This window comes from Gallus gallus, chromosome 5 (genome assembly GCF_016699485.2).
Source record: "Gallus gallus isolate bGalGal1 chromosome 5, bGalGal1.mat.broiler.GRCg7b, whole genome shotgun sequence".
NCBI classification, from domain to species: Eukaryota; Metazoa; Chordata; class Aves; order Galliformes; family Phasianidae; genus Gallus; species Gallus gallus.
In genome coordinates this window covers 36,347,742-36,364,821 of record NC_052536.1, presented here as the reverse complement: position 1 = coordinate 36,364,821, position 17,080 = coordinate 36,347,742, and the positions used below count along the sequence as shown (strand labels likewise).

At 35.2% G+C, this 17,080-nt stretch overlaps 1 protein-coding gene across 9 annotated transcripts in view; it reads left to right on the top strand.

The window, feature by feature from the left end:
* SLC25A21 (solute carrier family 25 member 21) overlaps positions 1-17,080 on the top strand; it is a 234,150-nt gene that overhangs the window by 114,482 nt on the left and 102,588 nt on the right. For 7 of the 9 annotated variants that reach the window (XM_040701959.2, XM_040701956.2, XM_040701958.2 and 4 more), the window contains one exon: positions 15,376-15,424. The exons of the other annotated variants lie outside the window; for them this stretch is intronic. In XM_040701959.2, coding sequence (XP_040557893.1) covers positions 15,376-15,424 — 49 coding nt within the window. The remainder of the gene's footprint in view (positions 1-15,375; positions 15,425-17,080) is intronic. 9 annotated transcript variants of the gene reach the window in all.

Sequence of the window (17,080 nt, the reverse complement as noted above, 5' to 3'; positions counted from 1 at the left end):
ATGAACAAGGAATGCTATTTTGATAGCATTTGTGTTCTGTGCATATGACATTATAATAGCAAAGGCTCAACATAGATTTACAGGGATGCAAACCTTCTTATCAGATGGACTTTGATTCTGAAGCATGATGGTAATGCCCATGGCAAATTGATATTCAAAAACTAATGAGAAATGTCCTGATAGTTTAGCTTGTGAAAGAGGAAAAAAATTACATGTGCCGTGAACAGCACTTGTGAGTGCTGACCATCACTGGAAGATACACTGTGCTTGTTAGAGGAAAGATTTCTGTACCTAATGTTTGAAGCTTCTTTGTTACTTCAAAATTCATATAATTTTTAAAGTGATTAGATGTTGTTTCTTTTCCTAAAAAAAAAAAAGTGTTTTAATTCCAGATTAAGTGAAGGAAAGCAATTATTTAACGCAGCCTGTACCAGTTCAGAGAACTGTTTGTTTCCTCAGAACAATTTTCTGTTTCACAAAAAAACGAAAAGAAACAAGAAACATTAAAAAAAAAAAAAATCAAAATCATTTTTCCCTACATTTGTTAGCCAGGTATGGAATGCTTCCCAGTACAGACTTGTACAATGATTGCCAGTTGTCAAATCCAGAGATACCAGCTATTATTTTCAAGGAATATTGAAGAATCACGGTGGTTATCTTCTGAAGGACTTCTATGTTTTCTGCAAGAGTGAATTCTCAGAAATAATTCTGAATGAATGGACTAATTTTATACTGTAGGCTATCCAAGGTAGTCATTCCAAGGAAGTCATAACCTACAAATTACGTATGTGAATACTTACAGTATCTGAGGCATGAAGTTTCATCTGTGGCATATAAGGAATAGTAAAAGAGTCTTCTTTCTGGATGTTATTGCCAAGGATTCCAATTAGCACAATCAGGTTTTTAAGTCTCAGGGGACTTTCACTGTTTTTGTAACTTGACGTTTCTCTTTACCTGGATCTTAGAGGGCCTATGAGATTCTTCAAAAAAGCAAATATATAGGCAATTAAGTGGTAGTTTAGTTTGACATATTTTTGACTTATTGGAAACTGAGGTTATGATTTGTGTTTTCAGGACTTACTGAAACAACTTTGTATTCCTCTGTGTTCTTATTGAGTATTAATCAATTTTGATTTCTAACATTCATATTTCAATAACATAAGTGTCTGTTACGAGAAACTTGTCTTAAAATTTGTTGAAAATTATCAGATGAGCCTCCTGGATTATTTAATTTACAAGGTAAATTATTGATAATCATTATTTATTTCTTAAATTTATATGCTTTATCTGTAAGCTCATGGCATTTTCTAAGCTTCTACAAGCAATTACAGTCATTATTCTAGCATCTTAGAAATAGTATATATGCAGTACTTATTCTGTGCAGTACTCAGTTAATCCAGAAAGCATCTCGGCTCTTGGAGTCAGAGCTAGAAGGTTTACACTTGAGATGATTTCACATAGCTTAGGAGTAGATCCAGAATCATGAGATGAAATGCTTGCATGAGTTTTGGGGGAAAGTCTGTTATTTTGTGAAATAAAGACTTCTGAAAGCTTGTGAGATCTCTTAACTCTGCTTTTATTAGTACAAAAAAAAAAAAAAAAAAAGTAGGATGATTTCCTATCTATAGCTCTAGTAACCTGATTTGAGTTTTAGGAAGCTTATGGGCTATTGTCATAGCAGCCGTTCTGCCTTTTGTGCTGAGCTGTGTTTCAAAACAGAAGGAAATATGCCTCTGGGTCTCTTCCTGCTGGAAGCACCAACTGAAATGCCCTCTGTAATTATGGGACTATTGACAGGAGTAGAAAGACAATAAGCTGCTAGGGTAGCATATTCCTTAATTAGGGAAAAGTCCACCATTCTGGCAACGTGTCACCAGCTGGACCATGCATTTGAGGGTTTGCAAAAGGATTAAAATAATGTTGACCTGTCTGTATACAGGTGAATAAAGAGCATTGGCCTCACACAACTCTGTAAAACACATATGGGTGCCTGATTGTGCATGTGAGCATACAAACAGATATTTGCTCCTATGTGTGTGCATGCACACACACATTCAGTTCACAGAGATTCCCTTTGATTCTGAAGGCTCCCAGCTCAATCTTCAATAAATGTAGGGATTCCTCAGAATTCAGACTTTTGCACACACTATGTGTGGTTGGAATAAACACTGAAGTCTGGAGAAATTGTGTAATTAAGCAGATAGAAGTCCATTTAATAAAGCTAGCTGCTCAGTTTAGATCAAACTGTACATACTTGAGTTTTTTGCTCCAACGGGCAGACTCAAATCTGGTGGTCATTCCTGCCTTGGAATAAATCACTGTAAATTAGATATTATTCTCTGAGATTACAGTAACATCTAAAACACAAGTAGGCACCTTCAAAAGACAAAATAATTGGCCACAGTATTGGCATCCTAAAATGACAAAGAAAGATGAAGATGAGTATGCACCTTTCAGCATCTTTAAAAATATCACCGTGGAAGCCATTTGACAAGTTGTTTTAAGCCACCTTTGTTTATTTATACTAAGTCATCCTGCCAGTGTTGATAACAAAGAATTCACATACTTCTCTCTCCTTTAACCCAATTCTTTTGTTCGTAGTGAGGTCAGATAAGGTAGATGAAGTTTTCCCTTCTCAATATTCTTCCCTGAAATTATCACTAACAGAATTCTTTCTCTAAGCAACTGGGAAAATGGTCTGATGTCTCTGTGCTAGGATTACAGTTTCATGAATGGATCTCAAAAACCTGTCAGCTCAATGACAGGTCATAGTTGCAGTAGTTGCTCAAAACAAAAATCTTACAGTTTGGAAAGAATGCCATTTAAAAAATAAAATGAATAAAATATTGTGTCCTTTAAAGCAAATCCAAAACAAATTTGTTTGTACAATGTACATTTTTTGTTAACTATTTAAAGAACAGCAACACTAGATGACAGTTCAGTTTGTTTCTACATCAGCTTATGTAAAGGCTTGAGTATGAAATGCACTGTTCTTGGAGGTGTAATATGGTTTTGTTGATGGGTTTTCTGCATGGTATAACTTGTTGAGATGCTGTAGAGCCTAGATTTTAATTCTAGGTTTAACTAATCTTCATCAGATAATTTCCCAAATCCCTTTCAAGTTTTTGTCTTTCTAAGAAGCTGAGTATAGCTTGGGTAACCAACTAGCATTATAAAAAAATCTCTGTGTGATTCAGAGGTTATTAGCCTGTCAGAGAACTACACTGGAACATGACTAACTCTTGAAACTAGTTATTACTATTATGTGAAGTATGTAAGATTCTCTAACCTATTTTTTCCTACTTCCTGCAAGCCATTTTTAAAGAATGCATTATATCCATGTTCTTAGTACCACTTTATGTACGTACACTCCAAGTTTTTTGTCTGTTTTGCTGAGATGCCATCACTTTTTTCTTATTAATTCACTGATCGTGTATTCAGGTAGGGAAATCTGTTCACTAATACCAATGTTGCAAGCTTGTATTTGGGAGGAAAAGAAAAAAATATATAAAAACAGTCCTTTACAACTTTGTGTGAATACAACTGTTTGCCTTAACTGGTCAGATGACTGTGCTGAAATATGATAATAAAAAATATTTCTGGCAGTGCATATTCTGATTTTTAACTTCTCATGGTATTTTTAGTAGTAAGCCCTTGAGGAGTTGTTGATCAGTGATGTCAAGTCCGACTAGTGGCCAGTAACCAGTGGCGTTGCTTAGAGACTGATACTGGGAGCAGCAATGAATCAAGTCTTCATTAATAAGCTTGGTAATGGGATAGAGAGCATTCTCAGTGAGTTTGTGAGTGGCACCAAAGGGAGTGGAGCAGAAGACCAGGGCTTTCTAATGTCTAACTTAATTATGTCTGGATGTGCATTCCAAACTAAGTTATACTGTATTTCATCCATAGCCCATCCTGTATTCACAGTGTTCTGTAATACCTGTAGTACAAGCTGGTATGCCACTGGTAGATGAGCTGCAAATTACCTCAAAAGCCACCAGTTGCCTTTGTTTTCTCTTTCATATCGCATCAATACTGTTCAGGGAATTAGTTCTATGCCAGATCACCTATGTTCTTTGGCAGTTAGTTTACATGTAAAAAACCACTTGTCAGTGATTAGAGATCATATTACAGAAATACATGGTGATTAAAGAATCCTCACTTGCTTTTTTGATTCATTTTGTTCTGAAATTATCTTGTTTTATAAAACTGAACAGAGAAAAAAGAAAAGAAAGAAAGACCCTTAGGAATTTGGAGTTACTTTCAGCACAGTAGAATAAGGACATTTTCCACCTTACCAGGGAAAATGCTTTCCAGAGGAAGAAATTGAGAATAGCTATCAATAGTGGTAGTAAGTCTTCGTGCTTTCAGTGGAAAATAGAGAATACTTTTTTCTTGGTCAGTTCAGCATTAATGGCTTCCTCTTGAAGGATTATTGTTCTATCTTTGTGTTAAAGAGAGATACACCTTTTGTCCTTCTTATTTGTTTGCTTGTTTTTTGTTTTTTAATGCTGTCAAGCTGCTGCTATGATTGTTTTGGAAAAGTGAGAGGGTGCTAGTGCCTGAAAATGCTGAAGATAGGTTAAAATTCTAGACATGGCATGCTGACATTTCACAGTTAACACATGGCTTTGTAGTAGATTTCTCTGAAACTTTGCCATGATATACTGCCAGCAAATGGGAGTGGTGAAAAATACTGGGAAGAGCAGTGACTGTTAAAATAACACAAAATAGAGGTGCTGTCATCACATATTGCTGTAACACAGAATTCAACAACAACAAAGAAATGCATGCACTAAGAAGAGTCCAGGGTATTTTACTGTGTTTTCTATAGGAGTCTTACTCCAGAAAGTATTTTATTTTATCCATAGATACTTGATAATGTGTTCAGCAGCTTAAGCACCAGTTGTCCTTGGTGGTATACGCATACAGCACCTACCAACTTGCTGGTATGCTCGTATAGCACCTACCAACTTGCTGGTATACATTAGCGGGCTTCTCCAAAATGCTGAGAAGCTGCATTGCTTTACGTCAGTAAATAAATGTTTACAAGTTTCAGTGGAAATTTTGGACAGAAAAGAATCAAAGATGAGTGTATATGTGAGGGGGTGTTTTACTGCAGAAGTATTCAGTTTCTACTTACCTGTGTAAAACTCTACAAAATGAATGAGCCCTGCCTGCAAATGTTAAGTACAACATTTTTAATGAGAACCTAAATCTTAAAGTGCTACTAGGTCTACCTAATTGTAGCAGTAATATATTTTTTTGTAATACTATAATTGCTGGTAGTGCCAAAACAGGAAAAAAAGGTATTTGAAAACCTCAGGAATATGCAAGCACTGGATGAAAGTCTAAACTTATGCAGTATTAACTTTTTGTTTTTAATTAAGTGAAATATTTACTAAAAAGTCTCAACTGTAAAACAGCTAATTTTGGCAGTGTAAAAGAAAGATTTTCTGTTGTGTAATTGATTTTGGTACAGATATATTTGATTGTTTCATCACTGTTTTTCCCACTAAAGAGGAAAAATTTGCTGTGAATTTAATATTTGATATTAAAGATCAGAATAAATGAAGAAAATGTTATTTGAGACTAAAGTTATAGCAATTGGAATAAGAAAAAACACTGTCTTGTAATTGCTTTTAGGTAATATTCTTTATTAAACAACAGAAAGAGCATGTAAGGCAGTTTTTTAGTAGCCATCTGCAATTAAGTTTTTACATTTGTATAGCAGTAGTATATCTATACTCTAGATATATAGAAGTACAACTTACCAACTTCTTTCAGCTATCTTGATGTGAGCCACATCTTTTTTCACGAACAATAAAAAAATAATTCAAGACATTCAAAAACAGATTAGCAGAGATAGATACTTTAACAAAACTACTTTCTAAAAATAAGATGGATGCAGGTTGGTATGTTAAGGTGCAACAATGTCAAATCCTAATTCTGAAATTTTTGCTTTTCTTCATGGTCAATTGTCTCAATCTCTAGCTACTGGTCATCCAATACTAAGACTACCCTAGATGAAAATTAGCTATTATTTTTGCCAAGTGTCATGTATTTTGCTGTACTGCATGTGGGGTAACATCACTGATTTGAAGTTTGTAGTTCAGAAGTAGTGGTTTACTGCTTATACACTTTGTTCTTGGTTAGATTTTATTTAAAACTGAGATGTAATCATAGATCTTAAATTAATGATGGGAACAGGAAATATTCTTTGACATTTTTGAAATGTTTCTGTTCTCATCAGCATGAAAGTGAAGCTGTTGAAATTTTGTGTGGGAAGTGAAGGAGAAACTCACCCTCGGGTACTTCTCACTTTGTGACTAGTTGGTTCACCTCAGAGCAAAGACTTCACACTATGATTTTTGCTCTTCTAATTTTCCATAGCACTGTTGAGTTCAGCAGTTGTTCCAATGCAGCCTGCTCTTGGCTTGTTCCATAGCTAACCAGTGTATTTTTGACAAAATTTGTATGTCTTTGTCTTTAACTTCCACCTTTTTAGTCAGAAGAATGACTTATGTTCACTGATTTCAGAAAAACATAAGGTTTTACTCTGCTTTATAATGTTAATCTTTTAGGAACATTTCCATTCTTGCTATTAGATTTGTTGTTCAGCAAGTTTAATTTGAACTTTATAATACCTTGTGTACAGTGTCCGAGACTGAAATTTTCAGGTCAGACAATAAACATTTTCAGGGTAACATAAAGTAGGACATAGAAAATTACTGTTATCTATATTACACTTTCAGCATTACTATGCCCATTTCTATTTGCTTTCGTCAACCTGTACAGCAGCTGGTACTGTCATTTTATTATTCATGCATCTAGATACTTTGTTATGTGATTATACTGATGGTTCAAAAAATAATGGAAAAAATCTACATCTCGTTGATAACTATTCAAATATTCTTAACTTTAGGAAGTATTTGGCAAAAATATGCATGCTGATTTGATTTTTAAACTCAATTTCATTCTGTTCATGCAAATTTCTCCTTTAGTTATCTGGGGAAGTAGTTTTGACTCCTGTTTTAAATCTCTTAAATGAGAGGTGAAAGATGCATTCCTCTTGAAAAAAGTGATAAATAATTGAAGTTTTCAGCTATACAGTTGGGGTCAGATACTATAAAAGGTTTGAAGAGTAAAGTTGAGGTGCAGCAATAATCTCTTGTGGTTCCTAATTTAGGAGAAAGTTCTTACTGCATCTTGTTCAAAAGAATTTCTTGAAGAATATATTGTTGCTTCTCATCACAGCTGCTTGCTGATTCCTGTATTGATACTATGGCAGGCTTTTTCACTGCTTGTGTACGTTCCCAGTATGGCATTTGGAGGAGTCTACAAACAATTTAGCGCATGTTTAATTAAAACTTTCTTAGGGAAGACTACAAGGTTTACATTTTGGAATAGAATATAGGGGTTACAAATTGCTTTTACATACGCAGAAGATCTGAGGATCTTTGAGGACTATTCCAAATCAAGCCTTTGCTTGATGGCCCTGTGTGTGGAAGGGGGGTTGGAACTTGATGATCGCTGGGGTCCCTTCCAACCAAAGCCATTCTATGATTGTATAGTTAAGATTGCAGATTTGATTAGTTAATTCTTTTTATGACTGGACCTAATCCAAAATCCATCCACCTCAGTGTCTTTATATAATGCCTGTGCTATATAGGGAGACTTCTAAGTAGTGGGATCTGTGTAAAAAGGGGCTCGAGGGACTGCAGATATATGACTTTCTTTATAAGTATCTCATAGCCTTTGTGTTATAATTATCTGTTGACATCATGGGAAGTGCTTTATTCAAAACTTATGTATTCGAATCACACTGAATTCAGTGTGAACGTTACTGTATTGTGTGTTCCTTTGAACATGTTCCTTAGCTTCCTACTGATGAAGACAGAGCTGACCTTCTTGAAATGCATGTTAGTAGATCTGAACATCTCTTAGCATCATTGCCAATTTCAATTATTGTAGCCCTTCTGGAGTATCCTGTGGAGGTGCAGTAGTACTGTGATGGCAGAGAGGTGCTTGTTTGCCTTTCAGTTTTCTGTAGGATTCCTTGTTGGGTGATATTTATACATTGCAATGTTGAGTAGTATACAAAGGAACATAAATAACTAAATCTAAGTTCAAGAATCATTCAATTTTAACACTCCAAATACTGAGCAATTTGTAGCTTTGGCAAGTAAAACCAAAATCGCCAGGTAGCAGCTGTTCCATAGTAAGACCAAGGTTTTTTCAAATTCTTGTATTAAGTATTTTATATTTGTATTTTGTTGAAATTCATGTAATGATACGATCCTCAAGGACAGGTCAGAAGGCCTATAGACTGTTGAATGTGGGACAAAGAGACCATAAAGAATCTGGTCAGATGTAGCTAATTAAAGGTAAATGAAGGACAGCTGCTTTTTATGTTTCTAGCACATCTTTGATCTGCTCTACCCCTCAGACCTCTGTGGACAAGGTAGTTAAATACAAACTAGGAGGCCTATTTTAAAGACATTAAAGCCCTCCAGGGCAATCGAGTGACAGTCCAAGCAGCCATAAGCTGTTTGCTTTATTCATTAGAGAACTTTAAATGTGTCAAGAAATAGAATAATGTCCATGCTCTTAGATCAGCATTAGCAATGAAGATTACAACAGCTTTGGGACGTATGAATGGGCAAACTTCTTATGAAAACAAGTTTATTGAGAAGCATTTTACTATAACAGCAAAGAAAATACAGGTTACACATTTTCATTGTGGGAATATTGATTCAATATGCACTGAAATATCTAAGTCTGTGGTGACACGAACATAGAATAAACCCAGTGCTGACCTCAGTGGGTCCCTTCGATTGTGTTTCAAAAAACTTCCTTTTCAGACACAAGTGATGGAAAGAATATGTCATCTGTGAGTGACATAATAGTATGTAATACTTGCCAAAGTACTTACGGAGAATTTACTCAAAATATAGACTTTCACTTGTGTCTAGAGACTCAGACACTTAAGTTTGTAAATTGCAAGTGTTTATTTTATAAGATGAAGCTTTAATGACAATACAAAATCAGTAAAAGATGTATAAGGACTAAATAAATAAAAAAATAGCAGTTACACGAGCAAGTCTATTGCTAATCATTTCAGAAAAAGTGATTGTGTCCAGAATTATTTGTGTGTCCAATAAAATTATTTTTTTGAGAATTGGAATAGAAGTGGAAATTAAGATGAAGCAAATTTTTGCAACATCCTAAATGGTGAGTTTGGGATATTCATATCATATTACCTCACTAATCTTTAAGAAATCACAGAAAATATTTTATAGTTTCAGTTTCTTATTTTGATATCTATTTGTTCCTTTAGAAGGACCACAATAATTTATACCATGTAAGGATGCTGTATGTTTCTGAGATTTTCCTGTGTGCTCGGTTGTGTTTTTTCTCAATTATCATTTGTTTCAGAACGTAAACATTGCGTACGTTTGCGTAATCAAACTTTCTGTAGTATTCAACCCTACTTAGCTTCGTTTTTTAAAAATCAAATAACATTGTGAGGAATCTGGAATATAAAATACGGTTATATCTACTGTTGCTTTGAGTATGCCATAAACGCAGATCTTATAGGTCTTACTATGTAGAGAGTAATTGATTTACATGGCATTTTACTCAGAAAGGTTCTGTAAGTAGTGCAGTAGGAAATGCTTGCTTGTGAAAGTGAAATGTGCTACCGGACTCTGGAAGAACTTGTATTCTAAAGAGATGGAGATTAAGTTAAAGATCATCTTTGAGCAGCCACTGATTTTCCTGAATGTTCTGGCATTTCCTCTTAGCCTTATTATAAAGGCATTTAACTATACATAAAACTAACTTAATCCTCCAAATTTCTGTAGATGTGTTTAAAGGCAATTATGTAGGTACTTCATTTCTTCATACTCATACATATGAAGTTAATAAAGCTGGTACCGGTACATCTATGCATTGAGTACTTGATGTGTCCATTTTAAAATGAGCAATAAAAATTTCAAATGAAACTGGCAGATTACCTTTGTTTTTTTAAAGAGAAAACAGTACTCAAATGAGCATTGAGCAGTTTATTTGAAGTACATAGAATCGTAGAATCATAGAATCAGGCAACAGCAAGTATAAACGTGTGGGTATTGCTGGCAGCTTGAGCATAACACACTGATTCAGCTGATAGTGCCAAAAACATTGTGAAAAGCAAACAATGAATAAATTTATACTAAATTTAGAATACTTTGCCATGCATACTTTCAATATTATAGCTAGATGTCTTTTTCCTCCAGAGTGAAGAAAAATATATTGGTAATTATTGCAGAATTCTGCTAAATGTAAGATAGATGCAAACTGGGGGTCTGGTTAAATTACACCTATTCTATTTACAGTTGATTTCCATTTTTCAGCTCAGCTGTGAGTTAGATTGAAAAAGATGAAAAGTATGTCCTGTGTTAGAATGGCTGTGAAAGAGAAATACAATAGCTTGATAGCACCATTTATCTTTAATTTAGAGATACTATAAAGATAAGACAAACGGAATTAAAATGAAAGAATCTCAGGGATGGTTGTTGTTTTTTTGTTTTGTTTTTTGGCTTTTTAAGGCAACACTTATTTTTTCTTTTTTCTTTTTTCCCCACAAATTATCAGTAATGTGAAGAAAAAGATTAAGATCTTCACCATACATTCCATATTCATATACACACTGATTTATTGCTAGAGCGACCTCTTGCTACTTGTAAATGCATGAGACATCACAAGGTGAAATTTGCCATTTCAAAGGCTCTTAAGTGCAGATAAATGTTTATGAATTTGTGCCCAGGTATAGTGAAAGCTTAGTTTTGAGTATATTACATTCGTGCCATTGCTATTTCAGAAGATCCTTGCCATTTTCTGTCATTATTCACATAAATGCTGTAACCCAATTTTCAAGCTCAGCAAAAATAGTATAATATAATTACCATCCTCTTTTATTTGCAACAGAACTGAACAAGCAGTTCACTATCTGGTAATAGTAATGGATTTTATGCTTTCTTTACCTGGGCACAGACCAGTGAAATTATGCTGATTCTACGTGAGCATTGTCAGTGCCTATATTGAGCAGTTTAAGCTGTCTATTGTGAGTACCAATATGACCACAGCTCTAGATTAGGACTTCAGAATTGGAGACAGCTGTAAATCCACAGCTGAGCAGCAGACAGTCAAGAGGACCAAAAAAACTAACTTCCAGCTTAGCTTCCTTGTATCTAAGATGCGATTCTCCAGTAAGTAACTTTTCCTTGAAACTTTGAATATTAAAATGCTAGCTTGCTGTAAAATGAAAGAGCCCTTGCTAATTCAACAGAGGCTGAATTGCTTTTATGGAGAGGGCTCTGAGAACCCCCTGTAAACAGACTCTCACCATTTTTGGCAGAGGTGCTGTGGACCAAACATCAAAAGCTTCTGTCCCCAGCTGAAGTCCTCTGTTGATCTGAAAGCCAAACAGCCTACTGTTCCCCAGGTTTCAGATAACAGTGCTGCGCTGGCAGGCTACCTCTTTTAAGGAAACACTGTTGCCTTACAACATGTTGAGTGTGACCCAGCTCATCATGTAGGCATGCAGAAGCCACCTTCTTCTAAGAAGCCCTAGGTAATGATGGCAAACCAGGAGCTCCTGCTGATACTGTATCATCAGCCAACACATTTTTAAACACAGGTATCGTTGCCTCTGCCAAGAGAAAAATCATATTCAACATCTCATTTAATTAACATGTTTTCTAGCATATTTTCTCAGTGTAGACAAGGTCTCTAGGGAAGGGTGGCTCATGAATGCTGCGTTGCCATTATGGAGTTTTTTTTTTTTTTGAGCTAAGTTTCCATTTCTCCCTATTTTCTAATGGGAGCATTGATCTGGCTCATTATTTAGACATTGATTAATGATTTTTGAGGAGATCCAGGGTATTGTTAGTTAATCTTATACCAAACTGCTAAATAGAATCCTGGGCAAGAGTCAAAATATGCATCACTTTCTTTAGTAATGACTAATATGTAGATCTTTTCCAGCATGTCAGTGCTAACTGCTGAAAAGATTTTCTTTTCTGAACTACTTAACACTTTCTTTAAATGGGAAGGGCACAATATGTGACCATCTCCCTGGAAAAGGAGTAGAGTGATATATGTATTATGGTGAACCTAGAGTTTTGTTGTTTTTTATGACTCAGATTTATGCTTACACTTAAAAGCATTATGTATCTATGAAGATACAGCAGAACCACAGGCTAACAAAAATTAGCCTGTATGGAATTGACTGCAGGGATGCTTTTTTTTTTAACAGTCACTGAATATTCTTCTAACAATACCATTATAATCAGAAAGTGCTTTCACGCTTCATATTGTCAAAACGTTTTAGCTAACAGACAAACAGAAGAATATGTCGTTGTTTTTATTAGGATACAAAGAGCAACACAAGATTTTGTCTGTCAGACATACTGTCAGAAGGAAATGCATAGTATATGTAAAATATTTATCATCATTTCTTACCTTGTAACTATGTCTACGCAAACGCCAAAATAAATACAGTCTGTTCCAACTATACAATGCACAGCGCCTAAAGTGTTTATTGCCACATTTTCTATGACCAGTCTCCTTTCTGTTGTGGTTCTCCAGTGACTGTGTTATTCCAGGGAAATGAGTAACACAAGGGAGGGAGGGTGCATAATGACTTCTGAGCAGTAGGGGGTTGTCTGAACTAACACACATGGATCATGCTCTGCATCTCCTCAGTCTGTACTGGAATACACTTTTAGGGTGCGTTTTGCAAAAAACGTATAGAAGGTCAGCTACTCAGATTTCTATGGAAGACAGGGCAGTGTGTATCACAGACACAGCACACCAGTCAGTCCATAGGTTCTGAGAGCTGAGGGCAAGAATTTGTCCAATTTGACCAAAATGATAATGATTCTATTCTTATTTGTGCTATTAAGTGAGTACTGTTAGCTACATTTCATTCTTTTTTTTTTTTTCCTATTCAGTGAACAGGCAAAACATGGAATCATTCTTGTTTTGAAGAGTCTTAGCATTTTCTGGAAATATTATATGTTCATCGGTACAAGATTTCTGTGTGTGATGGAACAGGGAAACAAAGAGCGAAGGAACTAAACATACCTACCACAAACTGAAATGTTTACTTTGAAGAGAAGACTGCCAATTTGATATTTTAAGTGTGACTCTTGTAGAGGGAAATGTAATATAATCCATTATGGAAAAAAAGTTTAAAAACAGGCGATATTAGCTGGAAAATGGAAAATGTTCTACCAAGGAGAGTTGCTTTGGTGTCAATGTTCTCTGACATTTTCTCCCTCTGCAACCTTAGTTAATCAGCATCGTGGTTTACATGACAGAACTCTTGACTTCCCTCTTGGTTGTTGATTTTCCACTTGTGTACATTCAAAATGTTGTCAATGATGACAGCTGGTTATTTCTTCTACACACAGATTTTTATTGTCTTATTTTATCGTTCGTTCCTTGTGAAAACTGGATACTTTTTCCCACCCAAAAGACAACAAAGGTTGGATTGCCCCAGTAATTGTTCTTTCCTATGTTTCCTTTGGGCTCTTGTTCAGTTTGTTGGATTTGAGTTGCTTTAAACATAATTAGACCATTATAAATCACTCTGAATTAGTTCACATGTGACATCACCAAGGAGACCCAATGGGACTATTAGAACATGTTTTTGGACAATCTATCTGTGTAGCTATGTTAACTACTTTATCATGAAAGTAAAATTGATAAAACAGTAGTCTTTTCAGTATGACAAACCAAAATATATTGTACCATATCTATTTAACTAATTAGATTTTCATAGTGCTAATAGAATTTGTCACAAAACTGATGAACATTAGCTAAAGAAAGAGCAATATATTTTATTTTATTGGGCACATCTCAGAGTGCTTGTAATTTAGTAAGGCCACCACACTTTCTGGGCAGGATATCAAGTAGGATGTTGTAATGATCTGCATGACTACTATAGTAGATGGAAAAATGTAGCTTGTGTTTGTAGCTGTTCCATTAACATCTTGCAAAGTGTGCACTCCTTTGGTGCTCTTCAGAGAGTCTTGTAATAATCCCAAGTAATTATACATTGTTTAAAACGTAGTATGTAATTAAATGATGATACAAAAGAAGGACTGAGAGAAGCAGATAACCAATAGAATCCTGAAGTTATCAAAACAGATCTCTTGCCAAAGACCTTGGAATTCATCTGATTCAGTTGCTGGAAGAATGCCTGAATTAAAAATTATTCTATGAGGACCAAGAAAATAGAGCCAAATTCTGGCACTATACACTTTTCTCCCAAAATGGACATTAATGCTACAAAAACAGAATAGGGTGAACAGCCCCTGGCCCCATGCTTGCCCCCCTACTGTAGTTTGTATCTGCCAAAAGAAGACAGACGAGAAGATCTAAAACTTGGGGGTGAGGGAAGTTAGAAAAGGAGGGTCATTAGAAAAGAAAAACTCATAGTCTGTGCCCCCTGCCAGCTCTGAAACACTTGACTGCAGCTCTATTTGTAAAGCACCTGTTGGCAGCTGTGGAGTAGTTTATAGGTTTTCAGACAGAATGAGGACAGAAAACTTACAGTCCGTGTTCCCTTACGTGACACGTGATTTGTTCTTGTTTTAATAAAATGTAAGTCGTTTCTGGGCAATAATTATGGCAATAGATATATCTATTCAGAAATAAAAACCTCACCTCTAACTTTCTAGAAAAAGATATTAAAAATATTAAATCACATTTTGAATGAATTTCATTAATATTTATATTAGTTCATAGGTATTTGATGGCTGATGCCGTGTGTGTTATCTTCCTTTTTTGCAGAAATGAAGTGTTGAGTAGGGTAGAAGGAAAATATGGCAAAACAATAGTCAAATATTACCTTGATAGTTTCATTCAAACACAGCCATAAGAGAATGGGTGTAAGGGGTTGACTGGCCAGTTTTATCCTTAACAGCAGTGTCTTTAAGGATTAGTCACATATGACAAAGAAGCCAGTGCTAACCTGAACTCCCTTCTTTCACTACTTTCAGTAAGACTTAACATATTTATTTATGATGGCAGCCAAATATTCCTGGTGATCTTAAGGCAGAGAACTGAGCAGAAATGATGAATAAAGCGATCCCATAGCTAATATGTGCTAGCTTTCCTCTCTGCAGTGAACAACTATCACTTAGCTAAATGTCTAAAATCTTTGAAGAAGGGTATGTTGAATATATGAGGTATTTAAGTACTATAACATTAAGGATACCTTTAGGTTTTCACTTTTCAAAGTTCAAGAACTAGCTGAGTCAGTGAAAATGAAATTAGTTTGTATAAGTGCTTATTAGGCCTTTTTTTATTATTATTTTGTAGGTCTTGTAGAAATTTGCCTGATGCATCCCCTTGATGTAGTGAAAACAAGGTAAGATTCTGCTCGGACAGGTTTTGTTGACACTGGAAGACATCCAGTTTAGGAGCTGTCAAAAAATAAAAAGCTAGGACTTCTCCAAGTAAGATAACTTCTGTCTTTAACAGCATTTGTATTTACTTACCTACACATACAGCATTTGACAGTTGGAATTTGAACAGCATAACACGTTTCTGATTAGAGGTCATCTAAAGGTGATAAATATATCTTATGACGTGTATTTTGAGGTTGTAATGAAATCCTCCTGTATGAAGATGGCTACAATTAATTTTGCTTCTGATATATATTATCTGCAGTAATATTTTATGTAAATGGGAAATAACATACAGCCTCCAAAGCCATTGTCAGAGATCTCTGAGACCTGATGCAAATGATAAAAATGGTGAAATGGGGTGTTTCATGTTTGCCCTATAAGCTAAGTAACTTCATGCTTTTACCTTTTGCCACTATTTTCTTTTCTGACTATTCATCTATGTGAGTATAAGTGATGAAATGACCTGGAAAATTTGGTTATATGTTTTTCTTTGTTTTTTCAATGTTATATTTGAGACAGAAGAATAATAGTTGTGTTCCTAGTTTTTCGAATATATTTTTCCTTTTCCTTTTTCAGTTTGCATACTGATTCTTAAGTGAGTGTTACCATATATGAAAGGTAAACTAGAATGTAAAAGTATACAACAAAGAGGAGAAAAAACGTCACTCTATGCATACTTCATGCAATATCTATACTTACTATATAGGTACCTCTGTGTAGTTTTTACTCTACTAAGTAAAAAATCTTCACTGGGAGATGAATCAAACCTCTACAAATGATGAAGAGAACAGTTGTGTTGGCTGGAATATGTTTGAAGCTATCACTGAGGACTTTAGTCATCACTGAGTCTAGTTTGTTAGTCAGCATTTTGCTATAGATGTATTTTAGGTTCTTCTGAGGTTTACCTAAGGCTTTGAGATACTTTTTCGTAGCTTGCTTTTTGCAGGAGACCATCTGTGGTCCTTGCTCCAAACCAGAGAACAGCAGTGCAGGCTGCTTCCACATCAATTGCTGACTGGGTGCAGGAGGTGCTCCTCAGTGCTTGGAGTTTGCTCAGGAAATTCTTAATCAGGAATAATTTGATTACTCTGTAGAGACAGTATACGTAGTAATTTCAACTGGGTCCTTTGTAACCCTTCAAGTAAACTGAGACTTTGCAATTACAACATAATTTACATAGCAAGATGGAAATTAAAGTACAAGCAAAACAGATACAAGACCAAACTTAAAAGAACAAAAATTTCTCTTGCTCTTCTATTTCTCTTGTAATCCTCATGGGTGTACTTCAGTGGCATTATTTTGGCAGACTGTGCTGAAAGAATTCTTAAAACCTCTGGATGAATTACCTCTTCTTGTCTTCCTCTTTATACTAATCTAGGTGTTGTATGTCCTTCTACAGTATAAATGCACCATCAGTGCTTTACTTCTCATGTCTTTGCTGCCCTTGAGATTTTCATCCTGTCCATCCATTTCTATTCTAGATTTTACTTTTTTTGTGTGTCATACTGTTAAAAGGAATCATATCTGAGATCTAGAAATGGATAGCATTCAAGAATGCAAGAGGCTGTTTGTGAAGCTTTATTAACACTAAAAAAATAAAAAAAACCCACAAAAAT